This window comes from Hemiscyllium ocellatum, chromosome 11, assembly GCF_020745735.1.
Source record: "Hemiscyllium ocellatum isolate sHemOce1 chromosome 11, sHemOce1.pat.X.cur, whole genome shotgun sequence".
Classification (NCBI taxonomy): domain Eukaryota; kingdom Metazoa; phylum Chordata; class Chondrichthyes; order Orectolobiformes; family Hemiscylliidae; genus Hemiscyllium; species Hemiscyllium ocellatum.
This window is the reverse complement of record NC_083411.1, coordinates 1669787-1691398: the sequence shown is the minus strand read 5'-3', so window position 1 is coordinate 1691398 and position 21612 is coordinate 1669787. Positions and strand designations below refer to the sequence as shown.

The 21612-nt window shown below is 46.5% G+C and overlaps 1 protein-coding gene across 2 annotated transcripts in view; it reads left to right on the top strand.

Moving 5' to 3' along the window:
- arhgef6 (Rac/Cdc42 guanine nucleotide exchange factor (GEF) 6) overlaps positions 1-21612 on the top strand; it is a 168081-nt gene that overhangs the window by 83953 nt on the left and 62516 nt on the right. For both annotated transcript variants that reach the window (XM_060832383.1, XM_060832382.1), the window contains exons 5-6: positions 652-853; positions 5861-5931. In XM_060832383.1, coding sequence (XP_060688366.1) covers positions 652-853; positions 5861-5931 — 273 coding nt within the window. The remainder of the gene's footprint in view (positions 1-651; positions 854-5860; positions 5932-21612) is intronic.

The following is a 21612-nucleotide window of genomic DNA, read 5'->3' as shown; positions in this document are numbered from 1 at the left end:
TTAAATAGTAGGGTTACGTGAACAAGCTTCCAATCCATAGGAGCTGTTGCTGACTCTTTCAAATCTTGGAAGATGACCATTAATGCAACCATTGGGTTTCTTGGGTCCACTTCCTTCAGTAACCTCAGATGTAGGTATCAGCCCCTTGGGATGTATTGACCCATCAATTTCTCCAACACTATTTCCCTACTAATACAGATTTCCTTCAGTCCCTCTCTCTCACTAAACCCTGCATTCCCTGTTTCTTGTGGGATATTATCTGTCTGTCTTTGTGAAGACCAAAGCAAGGTAGAAATTTCGTTCATCAGCCATTTCTTTGTTCCCCATTATAAATGACAACTTGAGTCCTACCCAGAAAAGCCCCTTCAGGATCTTTTTCTATTCCAGGGAGGTCACGTCTCAATCTTCTATAACTTCTATTTAACTCCGCATTGGAAATGTTGGCTTCCTAGAGACCAATTGAGTTTGTTGTATCACCTTCAATACATGTCTACTCTTCCTTCAAGATTCAGCCACATGACCATGTTTAGTGGCATTATGGGCATAAAGGCCTAATTAATTGACTTATTCATCTTGGTCTGTTCCTACACTGGCAAACTTTGGCGAAATGTTTTTGATCGGATGACACTGAAATATCTTTTCTTCCTTTAGGAGATGACGGAAAATGGGAGTCATCAGCTGGTGGTGAAAGCCAAATTTAATTTCAAGCAGAACAATGAAGATGAGCTTTCCTTTTCAAAAGGCGACATTCTTTATGTAACTCGAGTCGAAGATGGAGGATGGTGGGAAGGTTCACTGAAAGGGAAGTCAGGCTGGTTCCCTAGCAACTACGTGAGAGAGATAAAACCAAGTGGTGAGTTGCTCATTTTTATGTATAACTCCGTCTTCATTCTGGCTGTACAGACAATCGTACTTTTTGTTTTAAACTGCTTTAAGTTCAGTGTGTCCATGGTCAGAGCTTTCAGTCCAACATTGAAACTTCAGTTTAGTTTCTATTTTTGTCCAATAGCTAAGTTAAAGATTTTGATTTTACCAAATGTGATGGAGTTATAATTTAATTAACTGCCCTCACTCAAAGACAAGCAAGTCTAACTTGTTCATAACCGTGGATGTGTTGTTTCCACCTCGATTTTACTGTTTGAAATTGCACCTCACCCCTTTGCAGACTCTGAAACTCCTCAGGGTTTTTCACCTCCCTCCCTATGGTTCATCAACCTCAGGAACCATCTCTTTGACTTTTGTTTTGAATCCTCCTTACGTCTGTGGTCCTGGCCCAGCATTGGTCCACTTCACATCCTCTCAGTGAGATACCTTGTTTGTGTCTGTTATTGAGAAACTACTGGAAATAGACAGTGCTGTTCAAGCTTGGACCCACTGATGATGGGATAAGGACCGGTTGAAGAACAGTGGTTTGTGTAGAATGAAACTGTTTGAGCGGAACACTTGTCCTAACTTCAACACTTGTTGCAGAATGTCCTCTTGTCATTTTCAAAACGTGCAAGAGTCTTATGTTTAAGTGACTAGATCCAGAGGCTTGGAATAATAATCCAGAAAAAGGTGAGCCCAAATCCTGCTTGAGTCCAGGAATTTGAATTCAGTTTGGGGAAAAAAGCACTTCGTAGTCTGGAAATAAAAAGCTGGTCTCAGTAAAAATGATCCTGACGCTGTTGGACTGTTATCAAAAGGAAGACCTGGTTCCTTTAGGGATGGAAATCTGCCATCTCAGCAGGTGGTATTTGTAAGTATTTCACTTGACCTTCCTTTGCTGTTGCAAATTCGGTCATCTAGGAAAAAGGAATGTGTATAATTTACTCCTAGAGTCACAGAGGCCTACAGCACCAAAAAAGGCCCTTCAACCCATTGAATCTGCACTGGTCAAAAACAGCTACTTTTTTGCATTTGTCTGTGGAGTGTAGTGTTGCTGGCTGGGCCAGACTTTACTGCCCATCCCTAGTTGCCCCTTGAGAAGGTGGGAGTGAGCTGCCTTCTTGAACCACTGCAGTCCATGTGCTGTGGGTTGACCCACAATGCCCAGAGGGAGGGAATTCCAGGTTTTGACCCTGCGACAGTGAAAGACTGGTAATATTTTTCCATTCAGGGTGGGGAGTGGTTTGTGCGGGGTGGTGTTCCCATGCATCTGCTGCCCTTGTCCCTCTGGATGGAAGTGGTCATGGGTTTGGAAGGTGTTGTCTCAGGATCTTTGGTAAATTTCTGTAGTGCATCTTATAGATGAGACACTCTGCTGCTACTGAACATTATGGTGGAAGGAGTGGTTGCTTGTGGATATGATGCCATGTGGATGTGATTGTTGGCTGCTTTGTCCTGGATGGTGTCAAGCTCCTTGAGTGTTGTTAGAGCTGTCCCAATCCAGGCAAATGGGGAGTATTCCATCACCCTCCTGACTTGTGCCTTATAGATGGTGGACAGGCTTCGGGGAGTCAGGAGGAGAGTTACTTGTTGCAGTATTCCGAATCTCTGACCTGCTGTTATAGCCACTGTGTTTATGTTGGGAGACCAGTTGGGTTTCTGCTCAATGGTAACCCCAAAGGTACTGATACTGGGGGACTCAGTAATGATAACACCATTGAATGTCAAATTGTCTCTTATTGGGGATGTTCGTGTCTGGCATTTGTTTGTTGTGAATGCTACTTGTCACCCCAAGCCTGGATATCATTTGGATCTTATTGCATTTGGATATGGACTTCTTCAGTATCTGAGGAGTCAGGAATATTGCTGAACATTGACCTTAAGATGGAGGGAAGGTCATTGATGAAGCAGCTGAAAATGGTTGGGCCTAGGACACTATCCTGAGGAACTCCTGCAGAGATGTCCTGGAGCTGAGATGACTGACCTAACAACCATGACCATCTTCCTATGTATCAGGTGTCACTCCAGCCATGGGAGAGTTTTCCCCCAATAGCCACTGAGTCCGGTTTTGTGAGGGCTCCTGAATACCACACTCCGTCAAATGTAGCCTTAATGTGAAGGGCTGTCCCTCTCCCCTCCCGTCTTGAATTCAGCTCTTTTGTCCATGTTTGAACCAATGCTGTAATGGGATCAGGAACTGAGTGACCCTGGCAAAGCCCATACTGGGTGTCACTGAGCAGGTGCTGCTTGACAGCGCTGTTAATGAGGTCTAACCCATTGCCATTTTCCAGCACTTGGCAGATGGTCTTGTTTGCCACCTTCAGTGTGATGAGGGTTTCTGGCTCTCCCCCTTACAGGCAGTGAGTTCCAGATTACCCCCACCCTTTGGGTGGGGAAAACATCCCTCACATCTCCCCTAAACCTCTTCCCCCTTACCCTAAATCTGTGCTCCTGGCTCCCTTATCTGTGCCCCTCAATTATATCTCTCCATCAGGTCCCCTTTCAGGATAACTCCACTCTGTTCATTCTCTCTCCATCACTGAAACTTTCCGACCAAGGCAACATTCTGGTCAAACTCCACTGCATACTCTCCAGCGCTGTCAGATTCCTCCTATCGTGTGGATTCCTGAACTGCATGTAATAGATTACATTGACTACAGTGTGGAAACAGGCCCTTTAGCCCAACATGTCCATACCGGCCCTCCGAAGAATATCCCACCCAGACCTATTCCCCTACCCTATATTTACCCCTGACTGATCCACCTAACACTGTGAGCCATTTCCCATGGCAAATCCACCTATTCTGTGCATATTTTGGATAGTGGGAGGAAACCCACGCAGACACGGGGAGAATGTGCAAACTCCACACAGACAGTTGCCCGAGGGTGGGACTCACACCCAGGTCCCTGATGCCGTGAGGCAGCAGTGCTAACCACTGAGCCACCGTGCCTGCCCAATACTCCAGCTTTAGCCTATCTAACTAACTTTATAAAAAGTTCCAGTGTAATTTCCCTTCTGTCAAACTCAATGCCTTGACTAATAAAGACAAGTATCCAGTTGCCTCTTTTACTACACTATCCACCTTTCCAGCTACGCTAAAGGATCAGTGTACATACACATCAAGGTCCCTCCGAAACTCGGACTGTCCTTGCCTAGTTTGTCCTGCCCATAGGTTTACAGAACTTTGTCTACTGATCCATCGATGTGCCCTTTGCAGTCCTCCATCTGGTTTTCCCAGGGCTGATATGATTGCATTGGCCTCCCTCCTTTTCCCTTGACTGGCAAACCAGTCTCAGCAGCTAGGAACATAGCTCTCTGTACGAACCAGGGCCATCTTTCTGGAACAGGTTTCAGAATGTGGTGATCATAGCAGCATGCCAGACAGCTGCTGCTGCTCTCTCTCACTGCGATAACCCACGGTAGGGAGGATTCAGTTTACAGAAACCACTGCAAAATCGCCTCTTTTTCAATTTGAAATTGCTTCTTACCAAAGCTGAGTTGTTTAACTTTGCCACTTTGGATTGATGACGAGGAGATGAACCATATGCTTTTGCTGACTCCCCGTTGTTTTTTTGGAGCATGATTGTGCTGCCGACTGTGTCTGACTCTGCAGAATATTGAGGCACACAGTGTGACATAAGGAGAGGGGGCAGAGAGTACAGGGCTCAAACAGCATTCATTTCCTTAAAGGGAACGCGATAAAAGGCTCAAAACAGTTGTTAAAGTCCACTAACTGATGATAAGGGCGATGTATTTACTACTCTGTGGTGTGTGACATCCCTTTGCCAAGTTGCTAGTGTCCATAAGGTATCACATTAAGAGCGACAAGTTGTTGGCTGTCAGTTGGAGGTTGATGGTGATAGAATTGAATGTGCAAAAAATACATCAGCCTTTCATTTGTGCATTTCTTTGGAGAAAGCAGGTGGCCGAAGTGGGTGGTTTATGAGATGATGTGCATTGAGGATGTCTGAACTTCACCAACACAAAAACACTTCGGCCTGTAGTAGTAGCACCCTGGCTTGCAGCTCTCTCTCCATCAGGCGGCCAGGCAGGTGTTCAGGCCCTACTCCTGGACTTGAGGATGTAGCCAATGTAGCTCTGAATATCTCCAATGTCCTGATAGTGTAAAAGGATCAGCATTCAAGTGTTGGTGTCCCAGAGTGTTGTTTCAGGGCCGATTAGAAAGAAGAAAAATATTTTCAAATTTTTCGGATAGAAAGATGTGAGAAATCAGTGAAGTTTATTGATCAACTGCCCTGACTCATATTAAAGCTTCCCTCCTGCTTGTAGGAACCGTTTAAAGGGTGAGAAGGCAGTGCAGTGGGTGAGTCTCTACAGACCAGGGTTAATGCTGGTAGAATTTAAATCCATTTATTAAATCTGAACTTGAAAGCAAGTTTCAGTAATGGTGACCATGAACTTCCCATCGATTGTTGTAAAAACCCATCTGGGTGACTAATGCCCTTTTGGGAAGGAAATCTGCCATCCGTACCTGGTCTGGTCTACATGTGACTCCAGACCCACAGCAATGTGGGTTACTCTGAACTGCCCCCTAAATGTCTGAGTGAGACACTGAGTTTAAGGGCAGTTAGGGATGGGGAGCAAATCCATGCATTCATTGAATGAATTAGAGAGAAAAGAGAGAATGTGAAGTACACGTGGTTGTGTTTTATGCACAAGGCAATGAGCAAAACCTTTTCAGTCCATGTTAATTACTGGGTATTTTGGGCAGCAGCTGGGTAGTGCCTACTACCTCTGCCCTTTCTAACTAAAACTCAACCTTCACCCGCACCAGAGGGAGTGTGACCTCGCCCATTGGTTCCAGTTCAGTGCTGTGTGCTGTATTCTCCTGGAGAGTTCTGTGTGAAATGGACCCTCAGTCCTTTTTAATTCCCCAAGCTCGTAGTTCAGCTAATTGCAGTCTGTACGGACCTAATTCTGTCATCACCAAAATTTAACTAATTGACTTATCAAGCATGTTTTTGATTTGCAGATAAGTCACTTTCCCCCAAATCTCTCAAAGGATTTGAGACACCTTCAGTTACGAAGAATTATTACAGTTTGGTAAGTGCTTTGATTTGATTTTAGTTCCTGTTTTCACTCGGATAATTCTGGCTAATAAAGTAATGCTTGTGACTTAAACTCGCCAGCAAATCGGTTGCAAAAGTAAGAAGTTTTACCTTAATTCAAAACAGTCGGCAAAACCTGTTTTAAGAGCCATAGTATGCTTTATGTAAGCTGCCTTTATTCCTGATGAAGGGCTTTTGCCCGAAACATTGATTTCACTGCACCTTGGATGCTGCCTGAACTGCTGTGCACTTCCAGCACCACTGATCCAGAATTTATGTCAGCTACTTCCATTTAAAAAATCACAACACGTGCTAAATCTGATTTTTGCCCAGATCACTCTTGTATTCTGCATCATAGCCTCTGGCTTAGCCTGGTTAGCAGTAGGGTCTTCACACAAATCTCAGCAGGAAAATTCTGAAAATCCGACAGCATATGTTTTGAACAGAGCTCCTCCTTCACCCCCACCCAGTGGTGTTGATGAGCAAAGTGGACATGGCTGTCCTTTAGAATCGCTCTCTGATACAGGCAGGCAGCATCCTCTCCAGTCCACAATATATTTGCTGCTCTTTTTAACAAAGGACTTGCATTTATTTAGCACCGTTAACACCATTGGGACCTGCCAAAATGCTTTACAGCCAACACATTGATGTTGAAGTGTAGTCACTGTGTAATACAGTGTTCACTTCCCACCAACCTGCCTGAGGCAGCAAAGTGCAGATGACTAGACAATCTGTTTCCAGTGATGTGAATTGAGAGATAAATATTGGCAGGGCACAGGGAACTAGCCTGCGATCTTCAAAGTAATGGGCATGGCATCATTTACATCAACCTCAGTTTGATGTCCTATTCAAGAAGCAGCACCTTATGACAGTGCAGCACTTCCTCAGCACGGACCCTCCGACAGTGCAGCACTCCCTCAGCACTGACCCTCCGACAGTGCCCACTCCCTCAGCACTGACCCTCCGACAGTGCCCACTCCCTCAGCACTGACCCTCCGACAGTGCCCACTCCCTCAGCACTGACCCTCCGACAGTGCAGCACTCCCTCAGCACTGACCCTCCGACAGTGCCCACTCCCTCAGCACTGACCCTCCGACAGTGCCCACTCCCTCAGCACTGACCCTCTGACAATGCCCACTGCCTCAGCACTGACCCTCCGACAGTGCGGCACTCCCTCAGCACTGACCCTCCGACAGTGCGGCACTCCCTCAGCACTGACCCTCCGACAGTGCGGCACTCCCTCAGCACGGACCCTCCGACAGTGCAGCACTCCCTCAGCACTGACCCTCCGACAGTGCCCACTCCCTCAGCACTGACCCTCCGACAGTGCCCACTCCCTCAGCACTGACCCTCCGACAGTGCAGCACTCCCTCAGCACTGACCCTCCGACAGTGCCCACTCCCTCAGCACTGACCCTCCGACAGTGCCCACTCCCTCAGCACTGACCCTCTGACAGTGCCCACTGCCTCAGCACTGACCCTCCGAAAGTGCGGCACTCCCTCAGCACTGACCCTCCGACAGTGCGGCACTCCCTCAGCACTGACCCTCCGACAGTGCGGCACTCCCTCAGCACTGACCCTCCGACAGTGCGGCACTCCCTCAGCACTGACAGCCCCCCCCCCCCCCGACCGGGCAGCGCTCTCTCGGCACTGACCCCCCCCCCGACAGGGCAGTGTTCCCTCAGCGCTGACCCCCCCACCTCCCCCCCCAGACAGGGCAGTGCTGTCTCAGCACTGACCCTCCAACAATGCAGCACTCCCTCAGCACTGACACCCCAACAGAGCGGCGCTCTCTCATTGCTGAACCCCCCGACAGGGCGGCACTCCTGCGGCACTGACCCCCCCCCCCCCCGACAGGGTGAAGCTCTGTGCACACCTCACACACGCAGTTGCCCGAGGCTGGAATTGAACCCGGGTTCCTGACGCCGTGAAGCAGCAGTGCTAACCACTGAACCACCGTGCTGCTCGGATAGGTTGGATAGGAGAGTGGAGCAGACAGGTGGGAAGGAAGATGGACCAGTAGGACCCTTTGAGAGGTCTGTGCCGAGTTGGAAGGTTGGGACTGGGATAAGGTGGGGTGCAGGGGAAATGGGGAAATCCACATTGATCCCATGTGGTTGGAGGGTCCCAAGGGTGAAGAGGAGGCGTTCTTCCTCCAGGCATCGGGCGGTTAGGGTTTGACGATGGAGGAGGCCCAGGACGTGCATGACCTCGGCAAAGTGGGAGGGGGAACGTTAGTGTTCAGCCACAGGATGGTGGGGTTGGTTGGTGCAGGTGTCCTGAGGTGTTCTCTGAAGCAATCCACAAGTTGTCTCCCTGATATACTCCCAGGGTGGTCTGTTTTGGAGGACATGTTAAATCAGAGCCTCAGCTGCTTGCTAGGATTACATGCAAATGGTAACAAGGCACTGTTTTGATGCAGGGAAACGTTACCGTTCTCCCTAGTGGCATGGACAGTATTCATCCCAACATCAACATTGTCCAAAATCCATGTTCACTGTTGCTGTGTATGGGACCCTGCTTTCTAAAATTGAGCTGCTTTTTTATCTTACAGCAATGACTAAACTTCAAGGTGTAATTTGATGTCTGGGTAATGCATTGGGACTGCCTGAGCTGTGTTTCTAGACATTATTATGGTTGAGCTGTTCAGTTAATGCAGCTGGAATTTCTGTGGGATTATTCTCTCCGGGTATTCTGTTGCCAGGGATATTCTACATAGGTATAAAAGTCATGCCTCAGTTTACAAAATATAGTGAATTAATGGGATACCAAGTTATGATTTGTCGTTCATAGTCCACCTGAGCTCTCGTCAATAATGAAGAAGGGGCTGTGTATAAAATGGGCCACATCTTAAGGTACTGTGTTCCACACTGAATGGAGACAATCCGATCGCCTTGTTCCCTTGGTAACAGATTATTGTCTTGAACTTTCCTCCTGGGCTCGGGAATTTCATTTGCAATGTGCATGTAGCATTCGCCTGAACAGCCTTCAACTGATGCACCCTGCAGTTATCCACATTACTTCAGAGGAGGGCAGAATTTTAAATATTTTGCCCATCAAAAAATGCAATGAAATAACGGTTTGCATCCCCAGTACTCTCCAAAAGTGCTTCAGCACCCAGCCCCTCCCCATAGAGCTGCCAATCACACAGACACAAAAGCAATCTGCACTTCAGTCTGGGATCCTACATCGCTGGGATTTGCCTTGGTTACCATCCAGAGTTGTACCAGTTCTTCAGTGAGAGGTGTTACAGGGCAGTGGGAACTGGGACCATAAGCTCTGAACTTCATTGTTCAGAAAAAGACTAGTCGGCCCTCTTTGGAAAAGCTATCTAATTTGCCCGACCTCCCTCCACGTGCCCCATCACCCTCCCAAAATTCATTCTTGCTACATATTTATCTTGTTCCCTTCTGAAAGGTATTATTGAATATGCTCCCACTGGCCTTTCAAACAGGATATGACCAGATCACAACAACAGGCTGCATGAGAAGGTTTCTTCATATCTCTGATAAACCAGGAGCAGGGTGAGACCATTCAGCCCATCGACCTGCTCTGCCATTTAATTAATTGCGTGATTACATGGTGGGCCTGTCTCAAGGAAAGATTAGAAAAGAATAAAAGATAACCTCACTGAAACTTAAAAAGATCCTTTAAGTGATAGACAAGACTGGATGCAGAAACTATGTTTTCCTTGCCTGTGCAGTCCAGAATGAGGGACCCCGGGGTATCAGAACACGGGGCAGGTCATTTCTAACAGACATGAGGAGGACTCTCTTCACTCAAGGTGTTGAATCTTGGGAATTTTCAAGCTGGAGGGCTGTGGAGGTTTAGACTTTGAGAATATGCAAGACAGAGATATCAAAATATCTCTGGATACTCATGACATCAAGGAATATGGGAAAATGACATTAAAATAAATGATCAGCCATGATCTACAATGACAGAGGCATTTCAAAAGGCTGATCGGTCTACTCATTCCCCAGTAGGAGCCTTGCTTTTCCTGAAGTATGTTAATGATCCTGGTTTGCAGGGGACAATTCCAAGTTTACAGATAACACTCCACTTGGAAGCACTGCAGAAGGACATTGGCAGTTTGGTGGTGTGGCCAGGAAAGTGATATGAGGTTCAATGCAAAGAGGCACAAGATGGCATGGTGGCACAGTGGTTAGCACTGCTGCCTCACAGCACCAGAGACCCGGGTTCAATTCCCGCCTCAGGCGACTGTCTGTGTGGAGTTTGCACGTTCTCCCCGTGTCTGCGTGGGTTTTCTCCGGGTGCTCTGGTTTCCTCCCACAGTCCAAAGACGTGCGGGTCAGGTGAATTGGCCATGCTAAATTGCCCGTAGTGTTAGGTAAGGGGTAAATGTAGGGGTATGGGTGGGTTGCGCTTCGGCGGGTCGGTGTGGACTTGTTGGGCCGAAGGGCCTGTTTCCACACTGTAAGTAATCTAATCTAATGATGTACTTTGGTTGGAAGAACTTTGAAAGTCAATATAAAGTATACAGTACTAAAGTATAGGAGCAGGAGACCTGGCCGTATATGTGCATGGACAATTAAAGGTGGCAGGACAAGTGGAGAGAGCAATTAATAAAGCATACAGTTTCTTAAGCTTTTTAATAGGGGCGTAGAGAACAATGGAAAAGGGGTGGTGGTGAACTTGTATAGGACATTTGTTCATTAACTAAGCTTCAATCAGAACCCACCCCACCACCACCATCCTTACGAACTACATCAAGTACACACCCAGAATCCTCGACTGCTCCTCACATGACAAACTCTTCATCCTCGGTATCATTCGTGTAAACCTCCTCCAATGCCAGCACATCCTTAGAAACGGAGCCCAACATTGCTCTGACTATTCCAAATGTAGTCTGACCAGAGCCTTATACAGCCTTGGCAGTACATCTCTGCTCCTGTATTGTAGCCCTCTGAAAATGATGCCAATGTTGCATTTGCCTTTCTAACTGTCAGCTGAACCTACGTCTTAATCTTAAGAGAATCCTGAACTAGGATTCCTAAAACCTTTTGTGTTTCAGATTTCCGAAGCCTTTCCCCCTTTAGAAAATTTTCTACTCCTCTATTCTTCCTGCCAGTGCCTAACCTCTCACTTTGCCGAGTTGAATTCCATTGCCACTTTTTTGTCCACACTGTTAGTCAGTGTGATACCGTTATTCAAGAAAGGAGCAAGGGATAATCCAGGAAACTACAAAGCAATCAATCTAACCTCTGTGGGGGGGAGGGGACAGTTGGAAACAATTCTAAGCGACAGAGTTACTCTGCATTTGGAGAGGCAGGGATTAATCAGGAACAGTCAGAATGGTTTCGTTAAGGGAAGGCTGTGTCTGATCAAGTTGATTGAATTTTCCGACGAGGTGATCAGGTCTGTGGGTGGGGGTAATGCTGTTGATGTAGTCTACTGGATTTCAGCAAGGCTTTTGGTAAGGTCCCGTATGGGAGTCAGGTAGCAAAGGGAAGAGCCTGTGGGATCCTTGGGAATTTGACTCCAGAATTGGGTGGAGTGGCAGGAGGCAGAGAGTGATGATTGAGGGGTGTTTTTCCAACTTGAAATCTGTGACAAGTGGGTTCCTGCAGGAGGCAGTGTTGGGGCCCTTGCTGTTTGGCCCTATCTCCTTTGAATCTGAGCAGACCACTCAGAAGATCCTGCTTGTCGATGCTAATCTCTTTAATTGTGTCACAGACCCGCTCCCCGCCACTCGGCCAGTTATCAATAATTTAGACTTGAATGCCGGAGGGTTATCAGTCAGTTCACAGACAATGTAAAAATTCAGTTGGATGGTAAATAGGAGGAGAGCCTTAGTTTCCAGGAGGCTGGACAAATGTGCTGACCACTGGGAAATGAAACTCCATCCAGCTCACTGCAAGGTGATGCACGTGGGCAGGACCAACAAGGCACAGGAATACCTGATCAACGGTAGGACCCTGGGAAGCACCAAGGATCAGAGGGACCTTGGGGTGTTCGTACACTGCTCCCTTAAGGTGGGCAAAGTGGTTAAGAAGGCATATGGGATACTTCTTTTAACTAACCAAGGCATAGTGTTGAAGAGCAGGGAGGTCATACTGAAACTGAATGAAATGTTGGTTCGGTCACAGCTGAGTATTGTGTGCAGTTCTGGTATCCCCATTGTAGGAGGGATATGACATCAGTAGAGAGGATGTAGAGGAGATTTACCAGGATGTTCCTAGGCTAGAGAGTGATTGGACAGATTGAGGTGGTGTTCTTTGGAGCAGAGGAGACTGAGGGGGGATATGTTTGAGGTGTACACAATTACAATGGTGTAAATAGGAAGAAAATGAACGAAGGACCTGATACCTAGCATGAGCAAAACCAATGTAGTTTACAAAATCCCATGCAAGGACTTCACAAAACACTACATAGGACAAACAGGAAGACAGCTAACGATCCGCATCCATGAACACCAGCTAGCCACGAAACGACACGACCAGCTATCCCTAGTAGCCACACACGCAGATGACAAGCAACATGAATTCAACTGGGACAACACTACTATTATAGGAGAAACCAAACAGAGAACAGCCAGGGAATTCCTAGAGGCATGGCACTCATCCACAGATTCAATCAACAAGCACATCGACCTGGACCCAATATACTGACCACTGCAGCGGTCAGCTGGAACTGACAACCGGAAGCGGCAGATTCATGCTGGAGGAAACATCACAGAAGCGCTTCACGGGAGGCTCCGAAGCACTGAGGATGTCACCTAGACAGGGGACGAAAGGTCTGCAACACAAATTCTCAGCTCGGCGAACAGAACCACAACAAAAATGATCCCCTTGATGGAAGGATCAATGAGCAGGAGACATTGATGCTATAGAGGGAGTCCAGCGAAGGCTCACCAACCTGATTCCTGGGTTGGCAGGAGTGACCGATGAGGAAAGGCTGCATCGACTGGGCTTGTACTCCCTGGAATTTCCCCTGGAGGGGCGAAGTCTCATAGAAACATCTAAAATCCTGATGGGATGGGACTAAGGGTCACAGTCTAAGAATAAGGGGTAGGCCGTTCAAGACTGAGATGAGGAAGAATTTCTTCCCTCAGAGAGTTGTGAGGCTGTGGAATTCTCTCCCACAGGAAGCTGTTGGGGCCAGTTCATTCGATAGATTCAAGAGGGAGCTAGACGTGGCCCTTGGGGCTAAAGGGGTTAAGGGGTATGGGGAGGTAGTGGGAATGGGACACTGAGATTGCATGATCATATTAAGTGGTAGGGTAGGCTCGAAGGGCTGATTGGCCTCCTCCTGCAGCTATTTTCTATGCTCCCATTTTGGCTAAAGGGGCAGGAAGTTTAGAGGTGACCCATATGCATAGTATTAGATCAAGACAAATTAATTAATGATGCAAATGCAGGTTAGCAGAGGTGATCTTACAGATATTATATGCACTGGTTACATGGAGATCAAAGCTGGGAAGTAAATATTCAGGGCGATGTCACATATCCAATAGACAGGTGGGGAAAAAGGAGCAGTGTGTAACTTTGTTAGTATAGGATATAATTAGTAAGGACACAAGAAATGATCTTGGATCATAGAGTTATAGCACGAAGGGGGACAGCACGGAAACAGACCCTTCGGTCCAACCCGTCCATGCCGACCAGATATCCCAACCCAATCTAGTCCCACCTGCCAGCACCCGGCCCATATCCCTCCAAACCCTTCCTATTCATATACCCATCCAGATGGCTCTTAAATGTTGCAATTGTACCAGCCTCCACCACATCCTCTGGCAGCTCATTCCATACACGTACCACCCTCTGCGTAAAAAAGTCACCCCTTAGGTCCCTTTTATATCTTTCCCCTCTCACCCTAAACCTATGCCCTCTAGTTCTGGACTCCTCAACCCCAGGGAAAAGACTTTGCCTATCTACTCTATCATTGCCCCTCAAGATTTTGTAAACCTCTATGAGGTCACCCCTCAGCCTCCAACGCTCCAGGGAAAACAGTCCCAGCCTGTTCAGCCTCTCCCTATAGCTCAAATCCTCCAACCCTGGCAAAATCCTTGTAAATCTTTTCTGAACCCTTTCAAGTTTCACAACATCTTTCCGATAGGAAGGAGACCAGAATTGCACGCAATATTCCAACAGTGGCCTAACCAATGTCCTGTACAGCCACAACATGACCTCCCAACTCCTGTACTCAATACTTTGACCAATAAAGGAAAGCATACCAAACGCCTTCTTCACTATCCTATCTACCTGTGACTCCACTTTCATGGAGCTATGAGCCTGCACTCCAAGGTCTCTTTGTTCAGCAACACTCCCCAGGACCTTACCATTAAATGTAAAAGTCCTGCCAAGATTTGCTTTCCCAAAATGCAGCACCTTGCATTTATCTGAATTAAACTCCATCTGTCACTTCTCAGCCCATTGGCCCATCTGTCCAGATCCTGTTGTTATCTGAGGTAACCCTCTTCACTGTCCACTACACCTCCAATTTTGGTGTCTTCTGCAAACTTACTAACTGTACCTCTTACACCCGCATCCGAATCATTTATGTAAATGACAAAAAGTAGAGGACCCAGCACTAATGATTGTGGCACTCCACTGGTCACAGGCCTCCAGTCTGAAAAACAACCCTCCACCACCACCCTCTGTCTTCTACCTTTGAGCCAGTTCTGTATCCAAATGGCTAGTTCTCCCTTTATTCAGTGATATCTAACCTTGCTAATCAGTGTCCCATGGGGAACCTTGTCAAACACCTTACTGAAGTCCATATAGATCACATCTACTGCTCTGCCCTCATCAATCCTCTTTGTTACTTCCTCAAAAAACTCAATCAAGTTTGTAAGACATGACTTCCCACACACGAAGCCATGTTGACTATCCCTAATCAGTCCTTGCCTTTCCAAATACATGTACATCCTGTCCCTCAGGATTCCCTCCAACAACTTACCCACTACTGAGGTCAGGCTCACTGGTCTATAGTTCCCTGACTTGTCCTTACCGGCCTTCTTAAAAAGTGGTACCATGTTAGCCAACCTCCAGTCTTCCGGCACCTCACCTGTAACTATCGAAGACACAAATATCTTAGCAAGAGGTCCTTCTCCAGCTTCCCACAGAGTTCTCGGGTACACCTGATCAGGTCCTGGGGATTTATCCACTTTTAGCCATTTCAAGACATCCAGCATTTCCTCCACTGTAATCTGGACATTTTGCAAGATGTCACCATCTATTTCCCTACGGTCTATATCTTCCATATCCTTTTCCACAGTAAATACTGATGCAAGATATTCATTTAGTATCTCCCCCATTTTCTGCTGCTCCACACAAAGGCCGCCTTGCTGGTCTTTGAGGGGCCCTATCCTCTCCCTAGTTAACCTTTTGTCCTTAATATATTTGTAAAAACTCTTTGGATTCTCCTTAATTCTATTTGCCAAAGCTATCTCATATCCCCGTTTTTCCCTCCTGATTTCCCTCTTAAGTATGCTCCTACTTCCTTTATACTCTTCTAAGGATTCACTCGATCTATCCTGTCTATACCTGACATATGCTTCCTTCTTTTTCTTAACCAAACCCTCAGTTTCTTTAGTCATCCAGCATTCCCCATACCTACCAACCTTTTCTTTCACCCTGACAGGAATATACTTTCTCTGGATTCTCGTTCCTGAAGGCTTCCCATTTTCCAGCCATCCCTTTACCTGCGAACATCTGCCCCCAATCAGCCTTTGAAAGTTTTTGCCTAATACCGTCAAAATTGACCTTTCTCCAATTTAGAATTTCAACTTTTACATCTGGTCTATCCTTTTCCATCATGATTTTAAAACAAATAGAATTATGGTCGCTGGCCCCAAAGTGCTCCCCCACTGACACCTCAGTCTCCTGCCCTGCTTTATTTCCCAAGAGTAGGTCAACTTTTGCACCTTCTCTAGTAGTTACATCCACATACTGAATCAGAAAATTGTTTTGTACACACTTAACAAATTACTCTCCATCTAAACCCTTAACTCTATAGCAGTCCCAGTCTATGTTTGGAAAGTTAAAATCCCCTATCATAACCACCCTATTATTCTTACAGATAGTTGAGATCTTCTTACAAGTTTGTTTCTCAATTTCCCTTTGACTATTAGGGGGTCTATAATACAATCCCAATCAAGTGATCATCCTTTCTCATTTCTCAATTCCACCCAAATAACTTCCCCTGGATGTATTTCTGGGAATATCCTCCCACAGCATAGCTGTAATGCTATCCCTTATCAGAAATGCCACTCCCCTCTCCTCTCTTGCCTCCCTTTCTATCCTTCCTGTAGCATTTGTATCCTGGAAAATTAAGCTGCCAGTCCTACCCATCCCTGAGCCATGTTTCTGTAATCGCTATGATATCCCAGTCCCATGTTCCTAACCATGCCCTGAGTTCATCTGCCTTCCCTGTTAGGCCCCTTGCATTGAAATAAATGCAGTTTAATTTATTAGTCATACCTTGTCCCTGCCTGCCCTGACTGTTTGACTCACTTCTGTTCTCAGCTGTACCCGTCTTTCCTCACTATCTCCCTGGGTCCCACCCCCACCTTACTAGTTTAATCCTCCCAAGCAGTACTAGCAAATTTCCCTGCCAGTATATTAGTCCCCTTCCAATTTAGGTGCAATCCGTCCTTCTTGTACAGGTCACTTCTACTCCAAAAGAGATTCCAATGTTCCAAAAATGTGAACCCTTCTCCCATACCCCAACTCCTCAGCCATGCATTCACCTGCTCTATTCTCCTAGTCCTGCCCTCACTAGCTCGTAGCACTGGGAGTAATCCAGATATTACTACCCTTGAGGACCTCCTTTTTAAATTCCTGTCTAACTCTCTGTAATCTCCTTTCAGAGTCTCAACCTTTTCCCTTCCAATGTCGTTGGTTCCAATGTGGACAATGATCTCCTGCTGGCCCCTCTCCCCCATGAGAACATTCTGCACCCTCTCTGAGACATCCTTGATCCTGGCACCAGGGAAACAACACACCATTCTGATTTTTCTCTGCTGGCTCAGAAACGTCTTTATGTACCTTGGACTACAGAATCCCCTAACACAATTGATCTCTTGGAAGCCGACGTACCCCTCGTTGCATTAGAGCCAGTCTCAATACCAGAAACTTGGTTGTTTGTGCTACATTCCCCTGAGAATCCATCACCCCCTACATTTTCCAAAACAGCATACCTGTTAGAAATGGGTATATCCACAAAACACTCCTGCACTAGCTGCCTACCTCTCTTACCCTTCCTGGAGTTAGCCCATCTATGTGACTGTATCTGAGACTTTTCCCCCCTTCCTATAATTGCCATCCATCACATACTGTTGCTGTTGCAAATTCCTCAATGCTTCTGCCTGTCTCTCCAACCAATCCATTCGATCTGATAAGATTCGCAGCCAACAGCATTTATGGCAGATATAATCCACAGTAACCCTTAAACAGTCTTTAAACTCCCAAACCTGACAAGAAGTACATATCACTCTATTAAAAACCATTTTTGCTCTACAGACCCAGAAAATAACACCAGGTCACAATCACCTGATGAAGGAGCGTCGCTCCGAAAGCTAGTGCTTCCAATTAAACCTGTTGGACTATAACCTGGTGTTGTGTCATTTTAACTTTGTACACCCCAGTCCAACACCGGCATCTCCATGTCATGACTGGTAGGAGTAGTCTATATACATCGTAACAGTAGCTATATTGTAGGACAGAATAAGGAGAAGATAATGAGGGCAAGAAATAAAGGCAGTATACTAATCATGGGTGACTTTAATATTCATGTTGTTGGGAAACTAAAATTACAGAGGTAGTCACAAGGAAAAATTCATTGAATGTACTCGGGCAGTTTCCCAGAAAAATATGTCGTGGATCCAAACAAGGATCCACTTTCAAATAGTGACAAAAGCGTGTTCAAATTTAGCATTCAGTTTGAGAGTGAGAAACTTAGTTTAGCAACAGTTGTGTTAAACTTAAATCAAGGTAATAATAAAGGAATGAGGGCAGGATTGGCTGGACTGGGCTAGGAAAGGACTTTGAGTAAAAAATGAGGTCTGCAGATCCTGATGAAGGGCTTATGCTCGAAACGTCGAATTCTCTATTCCTGAGATGCTGCCTGGCCTGCTGTGCTTTGACCAGCAACACATTTGCAGCTAGGAAAGGACTTTCACAGCAAAGGGACTGTAGGAACAATGACAGATGTGTAATGACTCCTGAGAGAGATATCCCAGTGAAGATATTAGAGGAGATCACTACAGCGATAGTGGATTCACTGATCATAATCTTCCAGAAATCCTTGGGTTCTGGGAAAGTCCCAGAGTATTGAAAATGGCTAATGTTACACCTTTATTCAAAAGACGAACAGCAGGTAACTATTGACCAGTTAGAACATACATAGAACATAGAAAAATACAGCGCAGTACAGGCCCTTCGGCCCTCGATGTTGCGCCGACCGAAGCCTACCTAACCTACACTAGCCCAATAACCTCCATATGCTTATCCAATGCCCGCTTAAATGACCATAAAGAGGGAGAGTCCACCACTGCTACTGGCAGGGTATTCCATGAACTCACAAACACTGTGTAAAGAATCTACCCCTAACATCTGTCCTATACCTACCACCCCTTAATTTAAAGCTATGTCCTCTAGTAACAGCTGACTAAAAGGTTCTCACTGTCAACCCTATCTAAACCCCTAATCATCTTGTACACCTCTATCAAATCTCCCTAAACCTTCTTTTCTCCAATGAGAACAGCCCCAAGTGCCTCAGCCTTTCCTCATACGATCTTCCTACCATACCAGGCAACATCCTGGTAAACCTCCTCTGCACTCGTTCCAGTGCCTCCACATCCTTCCTATAGTATAGCGACCAAAACTGCACACAATACTCCAGATGAGGCCGCACCAGAGTCTTATACAACTGCAACATGACCTCAGGACTCCAGAACTCAATTCCTCTACCAATAAAGCCCAGTACACCATATGCCTTCTTCACAGCACTATTTACCTGGGTGGCAACTTTCAGAGATCTGTGTACATGGACACCAAGATCCCTCTGCTCATCCACACTACCAAGTAGCTTACCATTAGCCCAGTAATCCATCTTCTTGTTACTCCTACCAAAGTGAATGACTTCACACTTAGCTACATTGAACATTAGTTTAACATCTGTCATTGGGAAAGTATTTGAATCTATTAGAAAGAATTTGCTAGTAGACCGTTCAGAAATATGTAATCTGATTAAGCTGAGTCAGCATGGCTTTATGAAGGGGAAATCATACCTAACCCTTTTAATAAGATTCTTTGGCGAGCTAACAAACAGGAGACATAAAGGGGAAACAGTAGATGTCAATATTTGGATTTTGAAAAAGGCATTAATCACCAAAAATTACCAAAAGCTTCCATCCGAGTTCAGCATGTATTGGGGAAGGCAACTGGAATCTTTGCCTTTCCTTCAAAAGGAATGGAGTATACAAGTAGAAAGATTTTGCTAAGCACTAGTCAGGTCACAGCTGGATTACAGAGAGCAGTTTTGGGCTCCATATCTAAGGAAAGATATCTTGGCATCGGAGACAGATTCAGAAAAGTTTCGTCAGGCTGATTGCTGATTTTCTTATGAAGACGGTTGAGTAGTTTGGGCTTGTTGCCTGACCTGCTGTGCTTTTCCAGCACCACTCTAATCTAGACTCTGATTTCCAGCATCCGCAGTACCCACTTCTGCCTAGATTGGGCTTGTACTCATTGAAGTTCTGAGAATGTGGTGACCTTATTGAAAGATGCAGGGTTGTTGGAGGACTGACTGCAAGGATGCCTACCTTGAAGAAGTTCTCCTCCTCTCTCCACAAAGGTCTCAGTGAGTCTCTCTCTCACTGCACCCCCCAGATCATCATCTCTGCTCTGAAGCTCTTCAACCACACCCTGAAACAGACTCACTACCACAGCCACATCTGTACTTCACCAGTTTCCTCATTTTCCCTCTCCCCATTTTACCCCAGTTCCAACCTGCCAGTTCAGCACCATCCTCATGACCTGTCCTACCTGCCAATCTTCCTTCACACGCTACAGCCTGACCTATCACCTTTATCCCCACCTCTATCCACCTATTGCACTCTTAGCTGCCTTCTCCCCAGTCCCATTCCTTCCCAGTTATCTCTCCAACCCGGAGACTCCCAGCCTCATTCCTAATTAAGGGCTCTGGCCCGAAACGTCGATTTTCTTGCTCCTTGGATGCTACCTGACCTGCTGTGCTTTTCCAGCACCACTTTAATCTTGACTCTGAGTTCCAGCATCTACAACCCTCACTTGTTGGAAGACTGGACAGGGGAGATGCTGAGAGGTTGTTTCCCCTTGTGGGAGAGTGTAGAACTAGAGGGCATCGCCTCAGAATAAAGGTTTTTGTATTCAGCACAGATAAAGAGTTTCTTCTCTGAGAGTAGGCAATCCTTTTGTTCCCATTCATTCATGGGATGTGGATGTGACTGGCCAGGTCAGTATATTATTGATCATCGCTTGGCTGTTGAGAATCTTCCACATTGCTGGGGGTCAGGAGTCACATGTAGGCCAGACCAGGCAATTTCCTTCCCTAAAGGACATTAGTAAACCACACAAGTTTTTCCAACAATCAACACCAGATTCTTGGTCATCATTATAGATGGTTAATCCTGAATGTTTCACTGAATTCAAATCTCATCATCTCTCTTAGATTAGATTAGATTAGATTCCTTACAGTGTGGAAACAGGCCCTTCGGCCCAACCAGTCCACACTGGCCCTCCGAAGAGTAACCGACCTTGACCCATTTCCCTCTGACTAATGCATCTAACACTACGGGCAATTTAGCATGGCCAATTCACCTGACCTGCACATCTTTGGACTGTGGGAGGAAACCAGAGCACCCAGAGGAAACCCACACAGACACGGGGAGAATGTGCAAACTCCACACAGACAGTTACCCAAGGGCTGGAATCGAACCTGAGACCCTGGTGCTGTGAGGCAGCAGTGCTAGCCACTGAGCCATGATATGATGGAATTTGAACCTGGGACCCTGGGATGCTGGATTTATAGTCCAGTGATGATACAACTACTATCACCTCCCCAAGTGTGGAAATCTTTACCTCAGAGGGCAATTATTAAAAACCTGTCTTGGTTTTCAATATACTTAGTAAGGGGAAATGGCAGGAAAGTGAATGTGGGGATTATTAGGTCCCCATGATCTCATTAAATGGTGGAGTAAGTTAGCTGGGCTGTCTCTTATGGTGTGACTATTCCCCTCCGGTGTAACCACTCGGGCTAAATACCAAAGAACTGCCGATTCTCACAGTGTGATCTGCACTGTATTGGGGAGCTGAAATGCAGACTGGGTGACCACTTCGCAGAACATCATCTTCCATCCACAAAGGTGACCCTGAGCTTCCTGTTTGCTGCCAGTTCAACGCCCCGTCCCGTTGCCTGGCCAGCGCCCCGTCCCGTTGCCTGGCCAACGCCCCGTCCCGTTGCCTGGCCAACACCCCATCCCGTTGCCTGGCCAACACCCCGTCCCGTTGCCTGGCCAACACCCCGTCCTGTTCCCTGGCCAACACCTCGCTCTCCGGCTTGGTACAGCAAAGCTCGATGTGAGCTGGAAGGACAGCATCTCGCTGTTTGCCTGGGGACCCTGCAGCCCTCTGCACTCAGTATCAAATTCAACAGTTTTTGGGCTTGAACTC